Below are 27,739 nucleotides of genomic sequence, written 5' to 3' on the forward strand. Positions count from 1 at the left end.
ATTGTGACTACTCTCTGGTTGGGACCCATGCTAAATAAGACTAGTTCTGACCATCTGCTGCATTTAAACACTTGTTTGTGTGAGTCTGTGAGGGTACGTAGAATGACAGAGAAGATAACTAAACTACATGCAGAGTGCCCCTATGCTGCTAAGGAGACATGATCAGCTAACCAAGTGTCCTCATAGCATCACATAAAAATTCAACTGGCTGATTTACCAAGTGAGGAGTTATTTTCTATCAGCTCTGAAAACTGGCATTGTAAACAAAGACTATTCTTTCCTCAGATTTTTTTTCTTTGGTTTGTATCAACTGTTTTGCTGTTGGGCTTTTTACTGTTACAGTACAGACACCCAAGACTGATATTTTTGATAAGGGCTTTTGAGGTATTAGTACTAATTGAAATAATAAAATACTGAAATGTAAAAACACTAGGCTACTTTTGTACTTGGGGAGGTATAAAGCAGCCTTATACTTCCCCCAAATATTTATTTTGCATCATAACATAATATGGAGTGAGATGTATTTTTATTTCAGACCAATCATATGATGGTATGCAAATGAACTTTTGGTTTAATCAATAAAAATGCATCTTCAAAGAAAACCATCACACTGCTAAAAATATTTTTAATAATGACCACAGAAGCCATATTTGTCTCTTTGATCTCCTGATGCTTCTTCTGGTTTTAATCAGTGTTCCCACATGAAGAACTGTGGCAACCTATGATAATAGAATCCCTATTCACATCTCTAGGGAAACAAAAAATGTTCTCATCTGACGAAGGTAATTTGGTGTTCTGCCCCTTCCATCCGTGGGCCCCTGCCTCCATTACTGCCGGGGTATCTTGGCATCAGTTAAGTGGTTTCTGTCCTTTCCTCTGTGCATTACTCTCTCATTGAAGTGTTTCTGCTGTCTAATTATACCCTTTCAATCAAATTAGAGACTGCAGCATCTGGTTAGTGCCTGTAACTGTTGCCATCTGCACCTAGATGCAGTGCTCTCATTTAAGGAGGAGTGCTTAAATTGAAATCTCTAGCAAGAACCAGGGCAACAGTTTAGGTAGAATGGAGGTGACTTAAAACTCTTCCTTGAACACTGTGTAAGTACATGCATCAAGCAATGGATATAGTCATTAGACCAGCACCTTTGATTCCATGTACTTATATTTTACTTAAACATTTTTCTGACTTGTGAGAACTTAACCGGCAGTTACAGCATGTAAATTCAAGGAACCTTTATTTCGTGCTCCCGCCTTATCTGTAATTTAATGTTCTGGCTGTTGCACCACTGTAATGAAACCTAATATTTAAACAGAATCTAGTTTTATTTACCTTTCATTAATCTGCAGATTTTTAAAAGAAGACCATGCTTCTTATTTGGCAGTAGCTGGTAAAATATTTTCTGTCTAGTTTCTCATTGATAATTGTGTCAGCCTTTAATCTGTCTGGCCACTAGTCAGCATTCCAAGTAACTGCCAGAACCTATGGCAAACAAATAAAGCAAGGTTTTTTGGAGGTTTTTGTGGGGTTTTTTTGAGTGAAATATTAACAAGTTTATGATTCTTAATTTTCAGTCTCAAAAGCTATGTACATGACCCAAACTTAGAAGATTACTCTAAGAAGTGTTTAAACCATCCTGAAGCATCTGCCTCTTCAGTCTGTAATTTTTAATGTCACTAAATAGATGTCTTTGAGAAATTACAAATTTTGAAGAATGGTCAGATTTATAAGATTTCCCACTTGTCAACCTAAGGAAAAGAATGTTAGAGAAGTAGATAGCTGTTTTCTTTGCTTTTCATCTCATTTGTACAAAAAATACCGCAGATGAGTTCAAGTGTTTGTATTATTCTTGTCTGTGGCAATGTGGCACAATATGAGAGTTTTCTAGGTAACTGGAACTTCACCAGTTAAAGCAAATATTTGGAAGTCCATCTTAGAAAAATCATTGGAAGCCAGTGCAGACTCAGAAACATCAGTGTTTTATCAGTGCTTAATTCAGTAAAAAAGTCAGTCTGTTATATTCTGCACTACCTTAATATTCCGAGTGATCCATGGCATCCATGTGGAGTGCAGGCAGCCATACAGTACCCAAGTAACAAAGGGATAACTGATCACTGTAAGGTCCCTACATCGAAGAAGAAACCAAGACAGATGGAAAAAATTTCTACTACAGCTGCTGTTTGATCCTCCAAATGTTGATCTGGCTCTAATAAAACTAATAGTGAACCTGTATCACACAATGAGCATTCACTCATAGTGGACAACCATCTCCATGCTTATTTCCTGCTTTTTCTCTCTAGAAGTTGCCATTCAATAGGTACTCATCTCGTGTAAGTGTTCACTTTTAAAAAGGGGTTTTTTTTCTCTTAACCATGCCAGCTGATATGTTGAAAACAAAACAGTCCCAACAGTACACTGCTCTCCATGTTTTCTCACTAAGGCTCATAAGCATTATCCTGAACAGGATCTGTTGGAACCATCCAGCTTTTCTATCATTAATTCTGTTTGCGGACACCCCCATGAAACAGCAGAAGCAGGATGGGATCCATCAGTTAGCAGAGAGAAATCACCACAGATACTGATTTTAATCATGGATTTGACACGAGCATCCACCTCAGACTATATCTGAAACCCAGATGACTAAGATCTGACAAATGAGGGCATCAGAGACTTCAAGATTTGAATGCTCACAGCTTTCTTCATGTACCGCTAAAACCCCAGTGATTTCATATAGGTTTATGGTTGATAGGCTAGTTTAAAATGAGCCTTGGGTGCATGAGGAGAAACAGCATGACTAATCTACCAAGCATATTGGCACTCACCTTCCAGGAAGCTGTCAGCTTTAGCCTCCCCAGTATGCCTGGGGCATTCTCTTGCTGTCCTTGCTCCCCAGGCAGGACTTGGATACAGTGGAAGTTCTGTCATAGTATACCATAGTCTTTGCTGAAATTCCTAGAACTAGTACTAATTTCCTCGAGTCATTGTCCTGATGTTAGATTCCAAGTGAAGGGCTTGTGAAGCCTAAAGAAGGAGATAACAACCAACATAAGGCAGTTGGATACAGTGGGTGCAAGAGCAGTAAAGGAGAGATGGTTGTTGTATGGTTTATTTCTACCGCACTCACGGACTTCTACATGACCTTAATCTACCAAAGGTAAATCAGGTAATTTGAGTAAGACCAAGGGTTTTAGCAGTAGTGTTCAGTTCACTCTTTTCTGTTTTATTTAGATGACCTCTTCTAAATTAGTTTTGTGCAGACAAATTTGACTGACTTTTTAAGCTCATCTTTTCACAGAATTATTGTACCAGTGGTACAAGATGAGAAAAAGGCCAGAGGCCCCTTTTTTTAAGGTTCTCTTGGAACTTTTGTCTTTAAAGCACAGCCTATAGATTTGAAATAGTGAGGGCAGTGATCTGTCTGCAGATGAAACATTTCCTTTGCACCTTCAACAATATTTGGAATATTAATTCCAGAGTCAGATCATTAAGGTATTATCTTGGCTGTTGTGCAGCAAAACAGGGCAGTAATCACTGTGATAAATAGAAGAATTTAGCTATTTACTGCTAAGATAGTGAATATGCAGAGAGATCTATCTGTATTACTAGGAACTCTGTAGAAAACTGCATAAAACATCTCAGCAGATCTCAAAGCTGATCATTCAAGATAAGAGGAGTGAGGACTTATTTTTAAATACCAATATTACTTGAAAATATTGTACTCTAATGCTATAGCAAAATTACTATTAAACATAAACAAAATTTCCTAGCAGATTCACTGTAACACAGGAAGGTATGTATTTCATTTGCTAACAGCTGCTAAATTCCAGAACTTAAAAGTTTTTTATTTCAGTTTTTCTGGGATAATCAGTGATTTCAGTGGTATATCACTACCTCTTCTTTCCACATCTAGATGCTAATAACACCAGGGGAGCCTCACTACAACACAGCTGGCACATTTTTTTCCAAATATCTTGGCAGTGCAGAACAGCACATAAGTTACAACAAAAATCTACAGCCAAGAGAAATTAAGAGAGCCCTGACTCTTCCTTTTGTGCAATGTCTTAAAGCACTAGTGCAAAGAAGTTTGAAGAAATTCTATTTGGAAAAAAAAAAAGAAAAAAAAAAAAGAAAAAAATAGAGCTGACATGAAAATGAAAGGTAGTTGCAAGTTAAAGCATGGGCTAGTCTTAGCAAATCCTAAATTGGCCCGATGTTAACTGCAGTTTAGTCTGTGTACCAGATTCCATTCAGGTATTGTAGCATTCCTTGCATTTCTGAGTAGATGTTAGTACATATTGCTTCTCATTTATAACTGAGAAGCAAAAAAAGTAATAGCACTGAATAGACATGTTTTCTGGATTAATTAATCTCTTATCATAAGTGCTTCTTTATACTGTGCATAGTTTATCCAGTTTATGTTTTCCCTTCTTTCCTGCCAAATTCATTAACTTATATTTTTCAGCTTTGATGTAGAAAAAACTTAGTTAACTGCAAAGCAAGAGGGAGTGAAGAAATTTGCAACATTGTGGTGACTTTAAAGTGGGTTTTTTTCATATGTTTATACAAATATTGATGGCTGCCTGAATACTGGAAACTCAGATTTGCATTTTCAAGTGTATGTAGCTCACCTGCATGGCTGAGGCAGCCAAGTAAATTGCAGTAAGGAGGAGTACTGACTTGAAGCTTGTTTTTATTAAAATAAATAGCTTTCTGTCCATGGATGAGAGCAGTATATAGTAATGGCTCTGCAGACACCTTTTCAGTGTGCCTTCAGCAACAAAATTCCATTTGGGAGAAATCATAACTTGCCTAGGCATGAAAATACACAGTGAAGTCACAGAACCATCAGCTTTCATCTGCTGCGTAATGGAACTGAAATAATCATTATAATTGCTATTTTGATATTTGTGGGCCTAGACTAAAATAATTTCAAAGCATGGTTATAATAATACATTCTCCCTTCTCCCACAATATTTTTAAATACAAAAAAGGTGTACTGTTAAACCAGGATTAAGGTGGGGGTGTGTGGGGATTTTTTTTTTCCAACTTCAGACACACAGGTCTTTCCAGCCTTGTTTTGTAAATAAATGACATGTACGTTTCTTGCAAACCTGAGATCAGCATACTCCACTTCAGAGCACTCTGCCTCAGGGCAGTAGAACAAACATCTCAGCAGCTGTTACTTGATTTCTATAGAGAATACCATCAGATAAAGCTTTTTGGCCTGCAGGGAGCATTTGTGACTTTACCCAGTAATGCTACTCCATACAAATAAAATTTTACAGCAGTGTAATGCAGCAGTTTAAATTCTGTTATGGAGTGTTGTGTTTAATAATATTTTAAAATAAATGCACAGATATTTTAAAATAAATGTAACCAAGTATTAATTATAAACAGAATAGAATTATTTATGGTACAGAAATTATAATCACTATTTCTGGAAGATGATCACAGAATGGCCGAGGTTGGAAGTTGACCTGTGAATGTCATCTTGTTCAGCCTCTATGCTCTAGCATGGTCACCTAAAGCAAGCAGGTCAGGATCATGTCCAGATGGCATTTGAATATCTCCAAGCATGGAGAATCCACAGCCTCTCTAGGCAAATGGTTCCTGTGCTCTGTCACCATCTCAGTACATAATTTAATAAAAAATGTTCATATTTAGTAAAGGTAAAATTTTCCACGCATATGAACATTTGTTTGATCAGATGTCAGAAATAAGATGCAGCAAAGTCTTCAGTTGCCTAAACAATGAAAGAAACTTGTTAGTGAAAGAAAACATGGTACCTTGGGGATTGGGTGGTGAAGGAAGGACAACCAAACACTAAACCTACATGCATTCTCTCTCTTTTCCATTTGTTTCTTCCCAGAATGTTATACAGCAAATGGGGCTGACTATCGTGGCACTCAGAACCAGACCTCCCAATATGCAGGGAAACCTTGTCTTTTTTGGAATGAGACCTTTGAGCATCCTTATAATACTCTGAAATACCCGAATGGGGAGGGAGGGCTTGGAGAGCATAACTACTGCAGGTAAGAAGAATCTCATTGCTACTACCATTGTCTATATACCCAGTGTTACTTAAAATAGTTAACTAAAAATTAGGAGCCTTCCTGTCATACAGTGAAGAATGTCAGAACCATGGTTATCTTACACAGTTTGTTTTTCTCTGTAATCAGTACCCTGGATCTACCTGCACCCTTATCCACAACGTGGAGATAATAAAAGAAATTTATTCAAGCCAGAAGTACAGAAGCAGTGGTGAATGTCTGTAGGAGTCTCTGGAACATTATATTTTTTATCCTCACTCATAAGCCTGACACCGCTATACACCACATTTCCAAGTTTTGTGCTAATTAAAGTTATGTAGTCACTAAAAATTCTCAGTGAGCATAAGCTGTTCAGTGATTTAGGGTTGCTACTTGAGTTCAGAAGCTCAACTATCAGCAGTTACAATACAAGCTCAAACCTCAGCAGATCCTCTTTCATTTCCCTGCCTTCCCGAGAAGCCCTCCACAATTATGGATAGAAGTCACAATGAAACTTGAATGAGAAGTTTAGAATTTAGGAGCCAAATAACTTATGTCCAGAGATGTCGAGGCTCTCCAGGCTCCTTTCAGCCTGTAACATGACGTTCTGCCTTTGCAGGATTGACCAGGTAAGTTTTTATGACCATCTGTAGTTGCAATGGAAATAGGTGGGGAATAACTTCTTAAATACATTCCTTAAACAGTGACAGTGATCATCAGCTGGGGTGAGCATATCAACTTGTGTGGTGTCTTACTTACTGGATAATGGGAACAGATCTATAAACAAAGAGATTAAAAACTGAGTTCCTTGGAACACAGCAAGAAAAGCTCTGTTGTTTCTCGTTCATGAGAAGGTTCAAACTACACCTCTTGTCATCCTGGAAGATGCTTTTACTTAGCAGGTTATTGGCTTTCTAGGAAAAAGCCTGTAACTTGCCACCTTTGTGTTGAAATAATTTCACTGCAAGCAATATAAATCAGGACAAAATTAATATACAGGAGTTCGGCACAGTTGGTATGCCATGAGCACAGCATCCTGGTTCTTGATCCAAGAACTTTCCCATATTTAATCAGAAATAGACATTCAAGAAAATATGACAGAGTGAGAGCCAGCCAGTTAATAGAGAGTAAGGAAGAAAACATAGAAAAGAGGTCTTGTAACATGTAGTAAACAGATAAGTGCATTGATGAAAGGAGTCAGTGGCATCTCCAGGGTATTTGATGACTCAGAAGGATATTTCTCATTAGTGGACTATTAATGAAAGAGAAAGAAGAAAAAGACTTACTTGGGATCTTTTCCAGTGGCTACAGCAGTGCTTCAAAATAACGCTTTTCAATGTGTTGTGCCAGTGGACACTGTTTTCAGCCATAGAGGAAGGAAGCATTATTGCCAGGGTCTGAATTGATGCACTTTTGAATCAGTTCAGCATCTTACAGAAGCAAAGAAAAATACACCACCTACAAGACAAACCACAAAGAAATTGGGCATTCTCTTCAGAAAATGGCCTGGAAGCCAAATAAACCTATCAAGCTGTCTACTGTCAGATCATATGTGAGCAGTGGAAGGGTTGTCTTCCCATCAAAAACACTTCATGCCAATCTCAAAGCCTTTCTCAGCCCAACATAACAATTCTCATGACATACACACACAAAGACAAAGCTATAAAAAGGCTAGTGGCCACTTCGTTATCTCTGATACAAATAGTAGAATCAAGAGCTTAATTTTGATTGCTGCACTGTGGTGATAGATAGACTGCACCTGCAGGATCTTACTTTTGGCAGTCATCTCTGACTAATACTTATGTTAGTACAAAGGAAAACATGTACATGCTATGCAAAAATATGAATAGCAACAATGTTTAGCCACATATTCAATTAATTACTAGGGTCTCACTTAGCTAATGAGAACTTGATGTTGAAAGGAGTTAGGACCTGTAATCTGGTATGCCTGAGAAATTACATGATAAGCAAATGCAGCTTTTTAACTTCAGTCTGGTAGGTGTTCGATTATCCTCTTTGAGACAGTGTTTGACCAGAAGGTCATCCATTTCCTTCCTTATGCTGTTTTACTTGACCCAGGAATATTCTCACAGGTGTATGAAATGATGATCCTAACACAGATCCATTTTAACTTGACATTCTGTTGGAAAAAATGCTTGGAAAGTTACTGATTTAAGATTACCAGAGCATATCTTTAGCATGCAAATCTCGTCAAAGCCTTTGAAGATACTACTGTTTTAGCTCTTTTTCTACCATTCATTTTCTTGGTGACAATGGACAAGTTGATCTTCTGCTCTCTGAGGTAACGCATACCTCACAAGACTTTTAAAGGCATAATACATTGCTTTGAGGCTAAATTTTGGGGACAACAGTTGAATAATCTAATTTTACACTTACAGCATTAATCATAAGCATGTTATCTCTCCATGGGTGGTCCTTAGTTGGAATACTGTTTACTGCAAGCTGGAAGTGCTTCATAATGTTCCACTAAACCTCATTTAAATCATAATGAAGTTATGCAGGCTAAAGTTTTTGGAGATTTTGAAAGACACTCTAATTGTTTTCTAACTGTGTGCACTTTTGAGGTTGAAGGTAGAGATTTCTAAAGATACTCATCACATTTCTCTGCAATTTCCTTGCATTTTAAGGCATCAGTTACAGACATCTGATTTCTGTCGTGTGGGTGTAAACGCAACATTTCCTGTAACTGAAAACAAGGAAAATTATGTTGAGTACAAGCTTTCCTTATTTTACTCTTCTATTTTCTTTTGCCACTGGAAGGACTGCCATTATGCCTAAAGTCCTAGCACACTAGTCTAAGGCTTTCATCATCCACTACTTTTACTAGTTTGTTTGAAAGCTTAAATAACAGCATTTTAGCTAAAATGAATTCAGCTCACCAGTTGCCTTCAGCATTCTGTTATTTGACAAAAAAAGCATCCCCAAAAGTTCTAAAATTGGATCTCCCACAAAGAGTTGTTAATATGCCCAAATGACAACACGCAGCTGAACCAACACTTGAGTGCAGGGAGGTCTCATTAATAAAATTCATACCAATGTACATGATAAGACGACTGCAGTTGGTCCTGGTGACAAAAAAAGGTCACATTTCAACTTACCTGTCCAAAATAACAATTTTTCCAAATGATGCTACACAATAGCAAAGTCTAATCACAGACACGTAAGAAATTATCTCCTCCATCAATATATCAGATCACTGGAAAAGATTTATTCAGCTTTACTGAAGGGGAAGAAAAGGCCTCAGTCTTTCCCAGAAGGAAGGACTTCATAGGATTAGTATTTTTGTCATTATGCAGAAAGTTGGAGTCTGGACTATTTCATACCAAGGCAAAAATCATGTTTAGGATTCTAAGAAACCTGTACACAGGATGTGGGGATGAAACTCTTCTTTTCTCTCAATTCTGTCCAGAAATAGCTCTGCACCTTTTAGATTTAAAGAAAAAGATGTTGTGTTTTGGACATTAATAGTGTTTTATGGTAATAACCAAAGTTATCAGAACTTCCTTACCACTTTTGCATTTTTCTTGGTAAGTCCAACATTTTAAATATTTAATAGGTATTGGAGCAAAAACAGATGATACTGAAAACTTGATAAGATTTAATTTTATGTGGGTTTTTTGAAAACATTTTATCACTTTTTACTAACTCTATTTATCTCTTTCAGAAACCCTGATGGAGATGTCAGCCCCTGGTGCTACATTGCAGAGCATGAGGACGGAATATATTGGAAATACTGCGAGATTCCATCCTGCCGAAGTAAGAGCTCCATGCAATGTTTTTAGGCCTGCATCTCTGTTGAACAGAGATTGACATTTATACAACTGCTATAAGGCAAATCAGTTTCTTTTCATTTAGAGATTAAGCAGTAATTTGATCAGGTCTCTACAATTAACGGCAAGCTTACTGAATTGTTCCTTCATTTAATTTCATTTTAGAGTTACTGGGTTATATAATTCACAAATAATATCAGAATGCAAAATACTAAAAAATTATAAAGTACAGCTAGTTTTTTGAGTCCATAGAAGTATTAAATTAATTTATTCAAATCTAGAGGACAAATATCAATAGCAAAAGTATTAATTATTTTTTTTTACAATGTACATACATGTCCATCATTTGTAATTAGCTTGTAAAATGGATGGCATTAGTTTAATGTTTATAACACATTATACACAGAATTGCATGGAACAAATAAAGACAGGATGAGAGAACAGAGGGAAAATATGGCTATTTTGTGAGGTATATGGGAGCTCTGGTCTAGAATTCTAATTCTTGCAGGTGCATATATGTAGCATTGCTGTCAAACCACAAACTGAACTCTGATTTTTCTAACAGATAATTCACAAGCTGTTAATTTATTATTAAGTATTAGAAGTTTCCTTTTAATGTTTAATGTTTTTTCCGTGTTGCATTATTTACCTTGTCTAAAATGTGTAGCTTTTGACATGATTCATGTCAACATCTTCCAGAATTTTAATTCCTGAATGCTTGAGGAGAAATTCCTCAGAATCACATTCTTTAAAATATGCCTAAAAATTAAAAAAATATTTTCAGTTTCATGTGTTAACAAGGAACCATAACTATACATTTTAAGTTTAATCACTAATGCCTCTGCTACCTTTCCCAAATTCTTCAGCTGTCCTTACATAGGCATCCTTTCAAGTGGAAGAAGTGGTTTTCTTACTTGAAGTTAAGAAAACAAAACAAAACAAAAAAAGAATTAATATGAAATTATTTGTTACATTGTCCACAGTGTTTTTTACTAATGCGAGCAAGTCACATCTTCAAGCTGGGCAAACAAATACATACACGTGACCTGACTTTTACCTATGCTCAAATACAGATTAGAGTCTAATTTAATTAACACAAAATCATTCAGAACTCAAACTCATTATTCAGAGTACATCTTACTCTTATTTTTTCTAATATACCAGGTCCTATTTAGGAAACATGACCCTCAAAATTAAGAAACTTATCTTGGTCTAAAATGAAAGAATTTGCATTTTCTTTAAAGACCACAGATGCTAACAAATTCCCTGGGTATGGCACCAGTAAAAAAGCTGAAAGGCAGATTCTCTCCACTCCATTTGTTCTACACAAAGGATCCTTTTAAAACTAGTCTGGCTTATTTTCTCTGTGGTGGGGAGCAGAGAGTTTAAACTTGGACACTTACTTGCACAGATAATCCAGACTTACATTTACAAAATGTCCTTTTGACCAGTAGCAGCTGCTTCGAGCATTGCACTGAAACTGGATACTAGAAAAAGGAACTGCAGCAATTTAGAACAAACTGTACATTACAAGCCCATCCAAGTTTTAATACAAACCTCATGGTTTATGAAGCTGTGCAAGTGAAAAAACCAAACAAAACCCCACAAACAACAACAAAAGCAAAACAAAAAACACAACCCAAGCAAAATAAACAAACAAACCAACCAGATTTTCTGTTTTCAGTAAGCATGGTGCTAAATCATAAGACCATCAAAACTGATTTGTGAAGTGCGTAATAGAAAACTGAGTGTTGTGATGAAAGAAGAAAGCAATAGCATAAAGAAATCCTATTTGAAATTTTTAGACAAGAAATAAAAGGTCTTATATAAGCTTCTTTTAGATAATTATATTTACTACTAGGAAAGACAAGTAGCTGCAGCATAACTTACCTATAAACTATACCCACATAATACCACAACAATGCCAACAACATGAAGAGTCTTGATTGCCTAGAGAGATTTGCATGCAGTGATTCACTGTAACATTAAAGAATCTGCAGTGAAGAATTTTTCATTATGGTGATGATTTCACATAATTATATCATGTGTCCTGTTCAGTACTATTTATTAGTAACACTAAATGTTTTATTCAGAAATGTGTTCTGGCATTCAGCATGTGTAAACATGCTGTGCAGAATTTGGCAATGTTAGATGAGGATTGATGGGCATGATCACAGAAGACAGTGGTTCTTACCCCAGTAAGAGCTTAGCCATTCTATTTCTGCCTCTCCTCTTCTTATTGATTTTTCTGCTAAAAAGACTCAAATGAACATAAACAAAATAAAAGGCAAGAAGGCAGCACTGAGTCCTGAGAGAACATGTGCAACTTATATGGAGAATTCAGATCTGAGTGCTTTAGATCATTTGTTTTCAATGTTTTAAGTATTCCTGAGATTTTTTTGGTCTCTTTGTTAATGAGATTAGGTTGAAATTCAAAGGAAATAACTTACACCCCTTAAAGGTAAATGAAAGAAAGACTTCTTATTCCACTTAATTTCCTCTCCATGGTTATGGCTCCCATGAGTCTCTTACCATAAGCAGATTTCATTACTGGAATATTTCCTGTGTCCATTCAGATCTTGTAATAAATTAATTTATTACTGAAATATTGATGAAGAGTTATATGGCAGAACCAAGCGAGTTACACAGAACTGTGCAATTTACCTGGCCGTATGACTTGTCCTGTGTACATTTTAACACAAGAACAAAGAGAGTAGCTCATGAAATCTGAGATGCCATACTGGTGCATACAACCATTGCTGAAAAGCTAGGAAACTCTTGAAAAACAGCTAGGTGAGCATAGCTTTGAGCTCTAAAGGCTGAATTCCATGTTTTATAAATAACCTGAGCATTAACATGTAATATGCCAAAGCTCTGGTATTTGCCAGGACCTCTTTATGTCAGATGCTGCTTAAAAGAAAAACAGCACGCTTGCACAAAAGATGTGACCTTTTAAGCACAAAAGAATAAATAGTTACAAACAAGTGAAGAGAGTGTAAAAAACATCACTCATCAGCATGAACAGTAATGGCTTAACATTGATTACGTAATTTTTGCCACAGTTAGGATCAGACTATCAGTGGCCATAGGAAGAACTGGCACATCAAAACTTACATATGCATGTAAAAGAGTAATTTTGTGTGTGTGTGTTTTGTCAGTTCAGAAGAGCACTTAATCATATGTTTGATGCAGAACTATTAAAGTGATTTTAATTGAGCATATATCCTTGGTCTCATGTAGTCTGTTCAAACAGATACCAAAGTAATTTGAAGAGCTGGGCACTGGCACTGAAAATTACTGTTCACTATTGGGCTAGACTGATGCTGCTTCTGGTTATTCCCAACCACCTGACACTGATATTTTTTTGCTAGATACAAAAAAGGGACACCACAAAGACCAGCTAGCTTTATGATATACCCCGATTGTACACTTGATTTATTTACAAAATGTAAGAAACTTTCCAATTACTGTCTGGTTTCTTAGCATGGAACATATCAAACTACTAATGACCTAGAGACCGGGTTGAAGGGTCTCATCACAAAATATACTTTAAAAAAAACCAACAAAACAACCCCCCCAAAAACCCCACAAAACACAAAAAACCCCACAAAACTTGAAACTAAACTAAATTAAAGTGTTTTTAGGAAATCTCAGGTCTCCTAGGAAAATGAGCTAGGTTGATTAACTAGGAACCTTTTTCAGAGCAGTGAAATCATGCCCTGTACAAAAAATCTGAGCTCTCTGAGAACTATCTACCCAGCTGTACTCAGCTGGGGTGGAGCTCCAAATGGGGATTTCCACAGGTGTGTTAAATCAGGCTGTAACTCGCAGTGTCAGTACTTATACGCATAGTGCTGCAGGGCATATCAAAGCCATAATTCCATGCAATCATTTATAATTTTAATTGTGTAATTCTCAGAAAACAAAATTATTTTATAGACAATATTTGAAGCAACATTATCTAATTATTAAAAAAATATATACTTGAATTTTCTTCCCATCTTCTTTCTAGTACTATAATCATCCTCCTTAGGGGTATAATCATACACATGCTAATATACTTGCTAGTCACCAACAGATACGCTAGCCTTCTTCCTCAAATAAAGGAACCTGCCTCTGGCAACACAGCCTAGGTCTGGGAGCAGGTTTTCAGACGACCTGTTTCCAGATGTTAGGATGATTCTGATCTTAACAGCAAGTTGGTATCAGTTTACAAACTCAGTATTTAATATTCCAAAGGAATAGAAATGAGGCCATCTTCATTAGAATTAGGCAAATAGGAATTCAAGGCATTATTTCAATGGCTGCTACACATGGACATATGTAAGAAATCCCAGAAATGGGCTTTCCAGCATCCAGTGAAGAAATGCTTTCAGAACTACTGTACAAGATTGCTCAGTACAAAAAGCATCATTGCATTCCTATTGTACTTAGGTTAAAGTACAATAATATAGTGGTTTAGTAACACACAGGTTATTTGATGAAGGGCAACCTGTAAAAGAGATGGCCATTTCAAAAGAAGCCCCAAGACAGCTAATCCACATTCTTTTAAGGCATTAGAGGCTGCAAAACCCTATACCCAGCATTTTCCCTGAAAAAAAAAAAATATTATTGGCAAGGCAGAAACCTGAAACAGTGCTGTGTAAAAAGATGCTTCCAGAGAGTTTAGAATTTATTGGGTACGGAAATAAATGAAGTAAAACTGGCATACAACCCTCTGCAACATCACATTATACAGAGCAGTGGAGGTTAGATAGAAAAAATAATAATAATCCGCATCAGTCTGGCACTAGAATAAAACTTTTCTGACCACAGAGCAGATAATAGATTTCATTCCAAGTCTGTGAGCAGATATAAGTATGAAAGGGATAATTTTATGCCATTAACACAACCATATATTGTACTCCATATCTAGTAGTCATGGCTAAATTCCAGTGCTTTGATGAAAGGTGCAAAACCTTAACAAAACAAAAACAGAGGAGAAATTATGCACTGAAGGGGGAAAACTGTTTCTGTGCCCTCAGAATGTGATGAAAGAGCTTTGAAATATTGTATTAATGCAGTATAAACTGATGTTTCTTTAAAAACATAGTATTACTCACTTTGCATCTCTTTATAGAATGCATAAAACATGATAAAACTTTGAATTCATATCAGAATATGCATTATAAATATTAGGAAATTCCCCTGTGGAAGTATATAGTCACTCCCATAAAACTTGCCAAACTCCATCCTAAAAAAGTTTTACTTCCCTTCCTCAAATATCCTGTTTAGAAAACTTCCAGAACTTCATTGTTTGGAAGATCAGACAAAAATCACATAGTTTAATTTACACAGTGAGAATATGCATTAACGTAGTCAAAAAAGTCACAGAACCTCTGAACCTACTTAATGTCTTTTTAAAAAATTGTCTATCAGGAGAAATTAAGGTATTTTGTTTGTCTATATTACTGCAGCTTACAGAAACGATCTACAGAGTATTGCCAGTATATTGCTAAGAAGATATGATACCATTTCACCACCAGTCATTTATCCCTTGGCATGTGGAAAATGCAAGGAGGATCTAGCACAGAGTAATATTTCTCAAATTACAAAATCAAGACAAGAATATTGAGAGAGATGCTTAGTAACATGGTAGTGCACAAAGCGGTCTGTGTTTTGTGTTTCCAGGCACAGCTTTAACATGCTTGTTAAACTTGTAAAACTTGTTTGTTTTTCTTGCTAGTGCCGGGGAATCTAGGGTGTTACAAGGACCACGGAGAGCCACCACCTCTGACTGGCACCAGTGAGACCTCCAATAAACTCACTATCCAAACATGCATAAGTTCCTGCCGAAGCCAGCAATTTAAGGTGATTTCTTTGACATACATTTACAGGTTTTTTTTAAAAGACAAAAGATGTCAATATGCCTGGAGCTCTCTATCGTATTTCTCCTAACACCCCCCTCCTCCCCCCCTCCTTTTTTTTTTTTTTTTTCCTAACCTTCAGTGGGTCTAAGGCCTCACTTCCACTATCTATCTATCCCTCTCTGCATCCAGAGCTATATTCCATCTTTCTTGATAGTCTTTAGAAGCATCCTGGTAACTTAAAGAAAAACAGTTGGTGGTAGGACCTGTGATTAACGATACTTCTCCATAATACAAATATTCTGCTGCCAGCTTTCTTGCTGATACAACCTCCTGCTGACACTCCTTTAAATATTACCCCTCCCTTCCTTATGCATCTTTGCTGTCAAAGTTTGCAGGCATGGAATCAGGTTATGCTTGTTTCTGTGGAAATAATCCTGACTACTGGAGATATGGAGAGGCAGCCAGTACGGAATGCAACAGTGTTTGCTTTGGAGACCATACTCAGCCTTGTGGTGGGGATGGCAGAGTCATTCTTTTTGACAGTAAGTATTGAAACAGGCTCAGTTTTTCCCACAGGAGAGGCCCCAAGTATCGAGCAAATTACGAAAAAAGTATTGAAATGCAATGAGAACTGTTGCACACAAACCAGCAAAACACCTAAATCTACTTTTAAAATCAAGTTGCATTCCATTTCTGCATAAAAAAAAGCTCCTTTCCATTTCAGTATAAAATTCACATCCACTAGTAATGTGAAATTGCTCTTCCAAGAAATTATGCCTGCTTAGGCAACTGAGTCATGCTCCAGACATTGTCTCTTACTTCCCCACAAATTGTACTAACTCGGCTGTCAAAATAGCATGTCACGGAAAGACTCCTTCAGAACTAATCTTACCAGAGAGCAAATATATCATTAAGCAAGGCACCTCAAATAAAATTTCGGTCTACACCAACTTTGGGTCTTTTATTACACAAGCCAAAGCAGCATTATAGAACTGTGTCAGGAAAAGACCATACCACAAAAGTACAAACAAGTTAAGTTGCTATTGTGACCAGTGCCAGCTGGTTACCTTCACAGGTGGATGGTATGAGTACTCAACTGTCTGGCTGCAGTGCAGGCCCCCAGTATAACCAAGAGTACTGGAAAAGTTCAGAGTATGCACTGATACTTCATTGATTCTCAGATCTCAGCTATCTCTGATGCAGAAGTTAAGTTATAGACTTTTTGGAACTAAAAGTGGCATCATTTTTATCTTCTGAACATACAACCAAGCTTTCCATCTCATTAGTCTAAAACTCTGGTCCACAGCTATTGAGACAGAAAGACATTTTATATGAGACAGGACTTAGTCACTCTGCTCACTTCCAGATTGTTACCAAGATATGAAAAGAAACACTGCAGTTGCAGGTTGCTTTCAGTGTTCATATAGCATGTTGCTTCACACTGCAGCATCCTCTCCTTTCTTCTGCTCTTGGCTTCCTGGTCCTCAGAGGGTAAAGATTTCTCCTAGATTTCCTGTTCTGGAATGACTGAACATTCAGCAAGATGGTACTCCGAGAATCTGCACTGTCTTTTCTGGTAAACACCAAGGGAGAGAGCTATGGCCAGGCAAGAGAGGCCACTCGAGTAACTGCCACCTATTTTCTTCTTCTGATGAACAACACCTTTTCACCTCAATCCTCTTTTCCAGATCAGGCCATATCCCCAGAATCTTCACCCCAATCTCTGTACACATGAACATAGTCCATTAATCTTATGTGTTTATGTGCAGTCATCATAACCTGAAGGTCTAACAGTCAGACCCACAAAACAGAACTCTACCAACTCTAGAAGGAAATAAGGAGAAGGGAAAGCATCTCCATTCCACCTGGGGCAATGCTGGAAGTGTGGGAAAGGGTACAATGGTTACATACAAGGGCAAAGGATAGCTGCAGTATTCAACCTTGATACATAGGTTTCAGAATAATGAGAGAGAAATGAGTGTATCCCAAGCAAATGTGACATAACAGCTGTGCTCCCATTGCTAGGGAAAGCAAAGAGTACCAGTCCGAAAGACAGTGTATCCTGCTGAGGTAGCAAGGCTGTGCCTTCAAATCACATTTCATTATTAGAATCTACAGTGTGCTAAAGCTGTGCATAATGAACATATAATCTCATTTTTTTTCATTTTTCCCTTTTCCTTTTCATAGCCCTTATTGGTGCCTGTGGAGGGAATTATACTTCTGCTACAGCTGTGATCTATTCCCCAGATTTTCCTGACACATACGGGACAGGCAAAGTCTGTTACTGGACCATACAAGTTCCAGGAGCATCTCAAATCCACTTCAGCTTTGCCCTTTTTGAAATCAAAGATTCTACAGATATGGTGGAACTGCTGGATGGCTATACCTATCATGTTCTCGCTCGTTTTAATGGCAAGAACCGGCCTCCCCACTCCTTTAACATCTCTTTGGATTTTGTCATTCTGTACTTTTTCTCAGATGAAATTAACCAAGCCCAGGGATTTGCTGTCAGATACAGCGGTAAGAGGCTAACTGTTCTTTCTGCCTTTCAATGAGCCATTAAAGCATTTAATTAACACAAAAGATTTCTGAAGTGGCAAAAAAGCTAATATTTTAACTTTTGTGTTTACAGGTGTTCATCTATCTTGTTGCCACTGCTCAGTGGGTAAAAGCTTCGCTAAAATGCCTCTTAATTTGTAACACTGCAGTCAGCTATGACATAAACAACAAAATTTAAATTTTAAAAAATCAGTCCTATACATACCTGCTTTTCCTAGACTGGAAAATGACAATGCTGAAACAAAACAAAAAAACAGTAGTCCATCTGAACTGTGGTCTATTTTGGCTCTTTCCAATAGTCTGTTCCACTCAGATGGAACATCATCAATAGAAATCATTTTAGTCCATGAATTGAACCTACTTTTATGATGAACAAATAGTTTCCAGAAACATTCTAAGAACCCAGCTTGGAAAAATGCAAGCTTTTCCTGACATCAGGCACAATTTGATTATTAAAATTCTCTTAAGTAAACCAGAGAGCAGCACATGTCTGTTTACAAGCACAAAATGAAGTTCAATGATACCTGTTTAGAAATTGTTGTTATAATCATACTCTTGTGTTTTCAGCTGTGAAGGATAATGTGCATCAAAACAAGATTCCAATAAATCAGACACTTTCAGAGAAGATAAATGAACAAGCAAATCTCAGCATCAATGCAGCCCGGTCATCAAAGATACTTTATGTCATCACCACCAGCCCAAGTCATCCCAGTAGCTCCATGCCTGGTAATACTACATGACAGTGTGGAAACAGGAAAAACATTTTGCCAAGGCACAATCTAGAGTTACTATTTCCTTTGCTTCATCTTGCACAATATCTAATCCACTATGCCTCTTACTAATAGATGAACTTTCATTTAGTCTAATCATCCTTAACAGTGCTTCTATCATTTCTTTTCAAAGTAGGAAAATAATTTGAGGTAATGTGAAGATCATGAGAATGAAAGCACACCAGAATACAATGCAAGTAAGAGCAGCCTCCTTGCTAGAGTCAGCTTCAGTGACCTGTGCAAACCACAGAGGTGGCAAAAAGTGCTGGAAAAAACAGAGCAGGCTTTTGTAAAGTCTGGAAGAACCTGAATGAAAACCTCAATGTTGGATGCATCCCTCTTACCCCTATTCACAAATGCTACAGCAATAATATAAGGAGGGCTAAACAAGGATGAAGGAAGTTAATGGGTCCAGGGAAGATGCCACTGAGAATGTCATATGTCTATGACACCTTCAAGACCACCTAATTCAGGATATTGTTGAGTGGTAAATAATTGAGGACTGGAAATGCACTCCTGATGAAAATTACTACTGGTCTCCCTTACCTTTAAATACCCTCAGCATCTGCTTTTATGTATGTGCAAAGCTGTGCCTTGATGACACAATGGACACTCTCATAGTTCTGTAGTTCTGAAACCGTCCGCTGTTCAAATCCAAAGTGTAACGACATGGCTGCACATGAGCTGCCTATGCCCAGCCTAGACATGTTTCAGAACATGCATAGGATTCTGCACAGATATTCTGGCACTAGGCCCAGGCTACTGCCTGAGTTACCACAGCTGCAACTAAGCTGTCTAGTTTTAAACTAGCTTGGGCATGTTGACCAAGGATGGAACTGCACCCTTGGATTTTATGTAGTTATGAAAATACTGTTAAAATCACCATGAGCAGTCAGTGCTTTGAGGAAGGGGCACTGAGTGGGAAGAAATTTACACTTAATTTTTTTGCTCCTTTGAGCTTCAGGACTCATGAAAGTGACAGCCCTTATTCAGTTCTAGTAAGTCAAGGTTCTTGCGTGCTAAATATGTTGGAGTTACATTCTAGTGACATCCTCTTTCCCCCCTGGACATACTGTAACATCCCAATGCAAGATTATGGAAGTGCTGAGGAAAAGGTCATCTAGTAATTTAGTAATCAACTCCTCTCAAGCCGGATCTCTTAAATAGCTCAAATGTTACAATGTATCAAGCTGTTCTTTAAATCTTGCTTGAGATTCTGGTACAAGCAGAACTAACTTGAAATGTAAAATACAATGACCATGAGCCTTCAGTCGAAGGCTGTAAAATAGCAGACCCCAAATACTTACCACCTGTCTCAGTAGATTTATTGAAAAAAAAAAAAAACAAACAACAAACCATACTTAGTGAGAGAAAACTAGGCCATCTCCTTATACAAATATAGTTACTACTGGTAGCATATATTCTCATATGATTTGTTTAGTCTGCTTTTAGATTTTCCTCTGAGTTCCTTTAAGATCCTTTATCCTTTCCTAGATACTAGCTAGATAATTTTACTCATATATGATTTGGATTTTCCCAACCTTCTATTTCACAGGGAGCAGTCCTACATAAAAAAAAAAAAAAAAAAAAAAAAAAAAAAAAAAAGTCTGACTCAGTTACACAGTTTCTGCTAGTCTTTTTTCAGGGAACACTTTAAGGCATCTTCAAATTACATTGTGGAATAAAGCATCAGAAGGCTATGTGTTTCTTTTGTGCAATATTCTATCACAAAAAAAATTAGGTAAATGAACGTACTGAGAGCTTCTCCTCTCTCTTCTTTTACAGAGTGGACAATATATAGTCTAATAGCACTGCTCATCTTAAGTGTTACAGCCATAATAGCAAAGATATTTCTTCACATAACCATGAGGTGAGTATGGAGCAAAGCTGTCACAGGAGTATTGACATCTTAGCTCTTTACCAAATGCAGTTCATTTCTCTGCCTTCTGATACTGTCATACTGTTAATATTCAAAACCAAGGTACATATTACATATTTTATACTTTCATAAAAGATACCAAATAACTAAATTTTTAAACTTTCCAGTCCATTAGGATACCACATGTACTGCTAGAATATCTGTTTTGGTCTTGTTTTGACAAGATTTATATTTTAAGAAACAAAAAGGTTTCTCATACTGAGTGATGTTATAGAGCAAAAAGAAAAGTATAATCAGATATCCAACGTGGTAATACTTTACAGGAAAAAAATTAAAACCTCATCCCAGTTCTGGGAACTGGGAAAAAAAGTGAGATATAGGCTAGCTGATACCTACTTTAAGTTACTGAAATTAAGTTAATTAACTAAGTTGGAGGGGGGGGGAGTGTCAGTCAGCTGGAAGATAGGAGAGCTCTGCAGAGGGACCTGGACAGACTGCAGAGTTGGGCCAATTCTAGTGGGCTGAAGTTCAACAAGGCCAAGTGCCGGGTCCTGCACTTAGTCCACAACAACCCCATGGGGAGCTCCACGCTGGGCACTGAGTGGCTGAGAGCAGCCAGGCAGAGAGAGACCTGGGAATTTGGATTGACAGGAAGTTGAACATGAGCAAGCAGTGTGCCCAGGTGGCCAAGAAGGCCAATGGCATCCTGGCCTGGATCAGGAACAGTGTGGCCAACAGGTCCAGGGAAGGGATTCTGCCCCTGTACTCAGCTTTGGTGAGGCCACAGCTTGAGTCCTGTGTCCAGTTCTGGGCCCCTCAGTTTAGAAAGGGTATCGAGGTCCTGGAGCAGGTCTAAAGGAGGGCAACTGGGCTGGTGAAAGGACTCAAGCACAGATCCTATGAGGAGAGGCTGAGGGAGCTGGGGCTGTTTCGTCTGAAGAAGAGGAGGCCCAGGGGAGACCTCATAACTCTCCACAACTCCATGAAAGGAGGTTGGAGCTGGGGGGGGGGAGGGTTGGTCTCTTTTCCCAGGCAGCTATCAGCAAGACAAGAGGGCATGGGCTTAAGCTCTGCCAGGGGAGGTTTAGGTTGGATATTAGGAAAAAATTCTGTAGAGAGGGTGATCAGACATTAGAATGGGCTGCCTAGGGAGGTGGTGGATTCTCCATCCGATTTTTAGAAAGAGAGTGATGTGGCACTCAGTGCCATGGTCTGGTAACCAGGGTGGTAAGTGGATTAATGGTTGGACTTGATGATCTCAGAGGTCATTTCCAACCTGGCTGATTCTGTGTGATTCTGTGAAATACTGAAAACTGTTTACAAAATAATCACAAGAAAAGGAATTTGTATTATGGTGTAGCATTTAGCCTGTATAATTGGGTTTTGCCTATTAAAATAAGCATGATTTATTACTAGATTTCTCTACACTTATATCAAGTAAATTTTATGTCCTATAGATAGACACTCATTGAATAAAATGATGGGTAAGTTATCAACAGATCATGAATGTTGAATATTGTATTTATATACCACAAACAGGCCTACAAAAACAAGGAAAGTAATTTATATTTCTAGCAGTTAGTAACGGAGTATATTCAGACTTCTTAGCTTAATGTCACAGCTTTCATTAGGGTAGCAATTATTCTAGCAATAGAATGCCTAACATTTCATTTGGCCAAGAAACAACCAACAAACACTCAAAATCCCACATAACTGAGCAAGACATATGAAGAAAAGGTGTCACAGATAGAGTGGAAGCTGCTAGCAATACCAGTGTAGCAGTAATGCAGACATACTAATCATAGCAGCTTCCCAAGCACATTAACACTTGCAGTTAATTAATATTTGTTTGTTAATATTAATATTTGTTTCCTAGATCCCATCAGATACCATCAGTAACTGAAACAGAAGACTCCAGTGAGGTTACTACTGCTGGTGAGATCTGGAGTATATTTTACCAGCCATCCACATCAATATCTATCTTCAAGAAAAAGCTTCGAAGTCAACAAGATGACTGCAACCCACTAGTGGGAAACTGAAGAATCAGTCATCTTAATATCCAGGTGACTTGGGAATAATCCTTCTGTTTTCCTTCCAATCTCCTACTATTTTTCAAAAAAGTCTATTTCTAAAGGCCCTTGAGTGACTTTGCTAATCGGCTGTTCCCTTGGGTACACCAGTGCTAACAGATTTAATTGTGGCAAGAGTTTTGAAGTATCTGGTGTTCATCAAATCTGTATTGCTTTTATAATTACTGCCCTTAAGCCAATGCACTTGAAAGACATGTAAAAACCTATAAAATTCAAAATGCCCCACCAGAAGTAATTGAATTAATATCTGAAGGTTAAGATAAGATCTGAAGGTTAAGATCCTAATTTCCTGCATCACTGTATTATATCAGGCTACTTTAGTCCTTTTATTCTCAAGGCTGAAGATAGGTGGATACTGGTAACTGTTCAGCTGCCACAACAAACAGAGCTTATTTGCGTCAATGTAAACATTTCTAGATGGTACTTTACAGTAAAATGGGAGTCAAAGATATTGAGAAACTATCAGCTTGGTTGCCCAGTCCTCTGCTGTTTCTTCATTTTGTTTCTAGAAGCAGAGGTGTACAGCAACAAATAATCAAATTCAGGAGGAAAATGCTCTATGGACTTTCAGCTGCAAATGTGAGTTTTGATGGGAGTAATGCTCACCAGGTCAAGGTCTGCATTTGAGCACTGAAGACTTTTAAATTACCATGTCTGACCCATCAGTCACTGATGATAGTAGCTATTTTGTTTGTTTTCATAGCAGTCCTTTAAAAAAATCAGTGCTCTCCAGACTGAAGTTGTGCATTCATTCTGGATGTAAGGTTAGGGCATCTTAAAGAGTTGTCCAAAGAAACTGTAAATCTACTGAATTTTTCACAATGAGGCTGATTAACACAAATTCTTACTCTGAAGTTGAAGATACTGATCTCAGCAGCCTAAACTATTTACAAAGTTGTAGCCTGTTGTCAACAACTCACCTGTGCCAGGCTGCTCATCTGAACACTAATGTAGCAATTGCCTTTATACTTAACCTGTGAGAAGAAAAAGTGCCTCCTAGTCTGCAGAATTTAAGATGAACTCCATTTTTAACATGAACACCCTTAATTGCCAAAGAACTAAAACATCAGTGGGTTTCTGATCTCTCAAATAATTTCTCTTCACTTGCAACAGATAGCAATAACTATTTTTTTCTCTTTGGTAGAATATCTGTCCACCCACAATGCTCAGACTTTTCATCCCACCACCAGGGATTAACAGTGAGTCTGTCATCCTCAGCAAGACAAGACCAGCAAGATATTTGGGAAAAACTGACAATACAGAAGTCAGATAAATTGACTGGAAAAGTTTACTGAGTGAGCAGGTCCTTAAACTAAGTTAGAGGTTAGGGTTAGTGAGAGCCACCAAAGTAACAGTAATTCCAGTTAAGATAAAAGGAATAAATATCAATTTAGATGTATACCAGTGGTCTGTGTATACCAGACTTGCAGTAAACAATTATTAAGTGTATCTGCAAAAGACAACTTAAGAAAAGTAAGAAAATTGTCACCGAGTTTAAATTCATTATAGCATCTGCCCTTCTGTTTTTAACATAACTACCCCCACCTTGATGAGGTCTATAAATTCCTTTAAAAAAATAGGGCATCTAAGAGTTAAACAATCAAATACTGTGCCTTACTTGTTATTCTAGATCTAGTCTTTTACCTGAATTGAATTTATTCCAGCTCTATTTGTCTACTACAGCTGAGTGCCAGAGACAGCTGAACAATACCACAATAAATGCTTAATAGAAACAAGACTTTAATAAGCCAGCAATTTTGAAATTGTTTTATATCAAAAATTTATCTTCATGGGAACATCTAGTACTTTCTGCTGGAAAGAATACAGGAAAGGATAATTACAGTATCACCTAACAGCAAGGCAGGATGAGTTGTAAAATATGCTGGTTATATCTTACATGTCATCACGTTCGACCAAAATGTATCTCTTTCAGATCCAACATAAATTTTTTTAATTGCCTTTTTAACAGGTTCATGCAGTGTAGGGAAGGTGTGTACCTCACACATTTGTAGCAAATCCTATTAACAAATTAATACAGTTCACTATTGAAAAACAGTGACAGAGTCAGGGTGTAAAACTAGATCCTTAAGTTATGATGCATATCATGATGGAGCTTTGTTTGCTTGCTGTATCAAATGTTTTTGAGCAGCTAAACATACATAATCAAAGGCACATTCATAAAGCACTTGGCTAATGCTCATAAACTGAAAAAAACATCAGGAGCATCCCATGACTGATTTCTGCCTACTGCAGAAGGAAAAAATTCTAAACTGAAAAATCTGTTTCTAAATTCTCTAGATTTTGCATCAGTAGCATCACTCTTTTTATTGTTGTTTGTCATGGCCTTTCTCTAATTTTATAGTGAAACTAAATTCTTTACTGAAGAAGAGAAGCAACAGGTAAAGATGTATGGACAGAGTCACTTAAATAGCACTTCTTACTACACAAGCCTGAGACCATAAAGGTGTAGGTGTATCTCTGTGGTGTTTTTTTCAGAATGTGGTATGGTCACTCGTACCACTAGTGCAAACACTTCAGTGGCGTAGTGGTATATGACCAACATATATGGTATCTATTAATGTAGCACTTATGATCTTTGCTGTAAGGGTTTGGGGAGAGAAAGAAGAAGGGTCTGACATGCACAACTGTTGTAATCCCACATGAGTCAGCATATAGAAACACCCCTAGGACACTAGCAGCTGAGTGCTGGCAGCTGGAGGGCATGGAAATTTCAGGATGGTAGTGTTTACTGAGTTTTCTTCAACCAATTGAAAATAACTGCAGAAGAATTTGTTTTTAATTGTATCTGAATGGCCTTCTGACCTCCATTCTTGTAGTTCACTCAACAGGCTGGACAGGCTGCAAATGTGACATTGTCGCCAATGTCAAAAGCAAGTGTTTTGACAACAAAACTATCATGAGGAGCTGCCTCCTCACACACATGCATTCCAGCCTCTGCTCTGCGCCCTCTCATCACTGTTATGTTGGTACAATTGGCTGTGTGGCGGTGCAATAAACTGATCAGGTTAAAAACTACCATCGCTTTTTCTTCCCCGAGTTACTTTTAAAAGAGATGAGTCCTATGATCTTGTTTACTGGGTGGATGCAGAGAGAGAAGTGAGCTAACACAGCTAAGTGGACAATAAGCTGTAGATAAAAGATAGCTGTCTGTCTCTGAAGCAGGGGCAGTGACTACTTGTGCTGGCACTGTCGCTGTGGCAATTTATGAAACTGCCTCCTTACTTAATACAGCATGTCAGTATGCAGACCTCAGGTGGAAGGGGGCCAGCTGGAGACGCAACCTCCCTAATTCAAAATACATGTTTAAAACTAGTTTAGTTTGTGACTAAATGATTTTATATGTATTTTTGTCTTTATATTATTGGGTGTGGGAATAGAGATTGTTATTTAAGATGTGTCATATGTTATCATAGTAATATATTTGTAAATGTATAGGAAATGCTTATTTAACACAGCATACTATGCTTGTATCTTGTTAACCTTTTATAGGAAGAAATTATGTTAGTTTACACTCTAGGGAAAATAAATTTTCTATATATTATAACCACAAAAAAAAAATCATTGGTATATATGATGAAAGAACAGTGATAGAGAGTAACTCAGACTCAGTTTTGGGGCACAATAGACGCTGACAAAACAATCGCTCTAAGACACATTTTCCTCTTTTGCATCTCATTTCTAGCTTGTAGTAGTACTAGGCAGTTCATCAGATCCTGAAAATCCATGTCTTTATACTCTCAGGACTATTTTAACAACCACAACAGCTGCTTTTCCAATCAACCATTAAGGTCTCCTTTTTTAGGGCTTGTTTCTGACAGATTTTCTGTAGCCAGAACAATGTTGAAGTTTATCACACTGCTTAGGCAGACAACCCACTTGTACAGCAAAAACTGTAGTCTATATTCCAGGCTCCCCTGGCAGTACTGTAAATGGGAGATTTTTAGATAGCCCTGTAAACTGTACTGAATCTGCAGCCTAGACGACTACAGGCCAAACACATCAGCAGACACATGGCTGCCACTGAATGAGGATGACTAACTATTCCAGTTTCATCTGCTTAATACACTTTCTGTGGCAGTGGGAAGGACTGCCAACAGATTTTTCAGGTGCACCACTTTGCCTAAAGGAAGGGTGAACTACAAAAACAACTCCTGACAAATACTTGTCCAACTGGTTCTTAATACCTTGTAGCAATGGTATTTCACAATTTTCCAATGAAATACAGTCCAATGATAGTTTCACTTGAATATTATTCTACACATGTACAAACCACCTTATTCCACTACCTTGAGATCTTGAGAGTTAAAAATAAAATTTCAGACAATTTTTTCTATAACAACATACCCCCCAGCAGATAGAATGAATTGCATAAAAAGTGTTTCTCAGCTTTACTGAGCCACCTGTGTTTTGGGATGAAATATGGCATTCTGAACTGCGGTCTCAACTTACTGTAAATCCAAAGCTATCACATGAACGAAATAATACTGACAAAACTGAATAAATCCAATTTGAAATGACTCAACACTGAAATATGTGCTGTGTTTACACGTAGTCATCTTTCATTCCACAAATGGCTGTAACTAATAATTACTAAAAAATAAATACAATTAATTTTTGCAAAAGGGGTTCAGTTAGTATTGCTAAAGTGTAGACAAGCACTGAATAAAGGAGGCAGTAGTAATATTTCAATAAAGAAACCACTGCAGTTCACCAGCTGATTACAGCAGGATTGTTTGCTGTGGAGTTTAGAAGA

At 37.5% G+C, this 27,739-nt stretch overlaps 1 protein-coding gene across 3 annotated transcripts in view; it reads left to right on the top strand.

Annotated features, from left to right (window-relative positions):
• Positions 1-27,504, top strand: part of KREMEN1 (kringle containing transmembrane protein 1) — a 31,057-nt gene extending 3,553 nt beyond the window's left edge. For 2 of the 3 annotated variants that reach the window (XM_030460546.1, XM_030460547.1), the window contains 8 exons: positions 5,868-6,030; positions 9,713-9,804; positions 15,544-15,668; positions 16,056-16,209; positions 17,855-18,187; positions 18,794-18,952; positions 20,782-20,866; positions 22,752-27,504. In XM_030460546.1, the coding sequence (XP_030316406.1) occupies positions 5,868-6,030; positions 9,713-9,804; positions 15,544-15,668; positions 16,056-16,209; positions 17,855-18,187; positions 18,794-18,952; positions 20,782-20,866; positions 22,752-22,914 (1,274 nt within the window). In that variant the 3' untranslated portion in view covers positions 22,915-27,504. The remainder of the gene's footprint in view (positions 1-5,867; positions 6,031-9,712; positions 9,805-15,543; positions 15,669-16,055; positions 16,210-17,854; positions 18,188-18,793; positions 18,953-20,781; positions 20,867-22,751) is intronic. The other variant, XM_030460548.1, reaches the window with a different exon arrangement.
• Positions 27,505-27,739: the final 235 nt, after the last annotated feature.

This window comes from Calypte anna, chromosome 15 (genome assembly GCF_003957555.1).
Source record: "Calypte anna isolate BGI_N300 chromosome 15, bCalAnn1_v1.p, whole genome shotgun sequence".
Taxonomy (NCBI): Eukaryota; Metazoa; Chordata; class Aves; order Apodiformes; family Trochilidae; genus Calypte; species Calypte anna.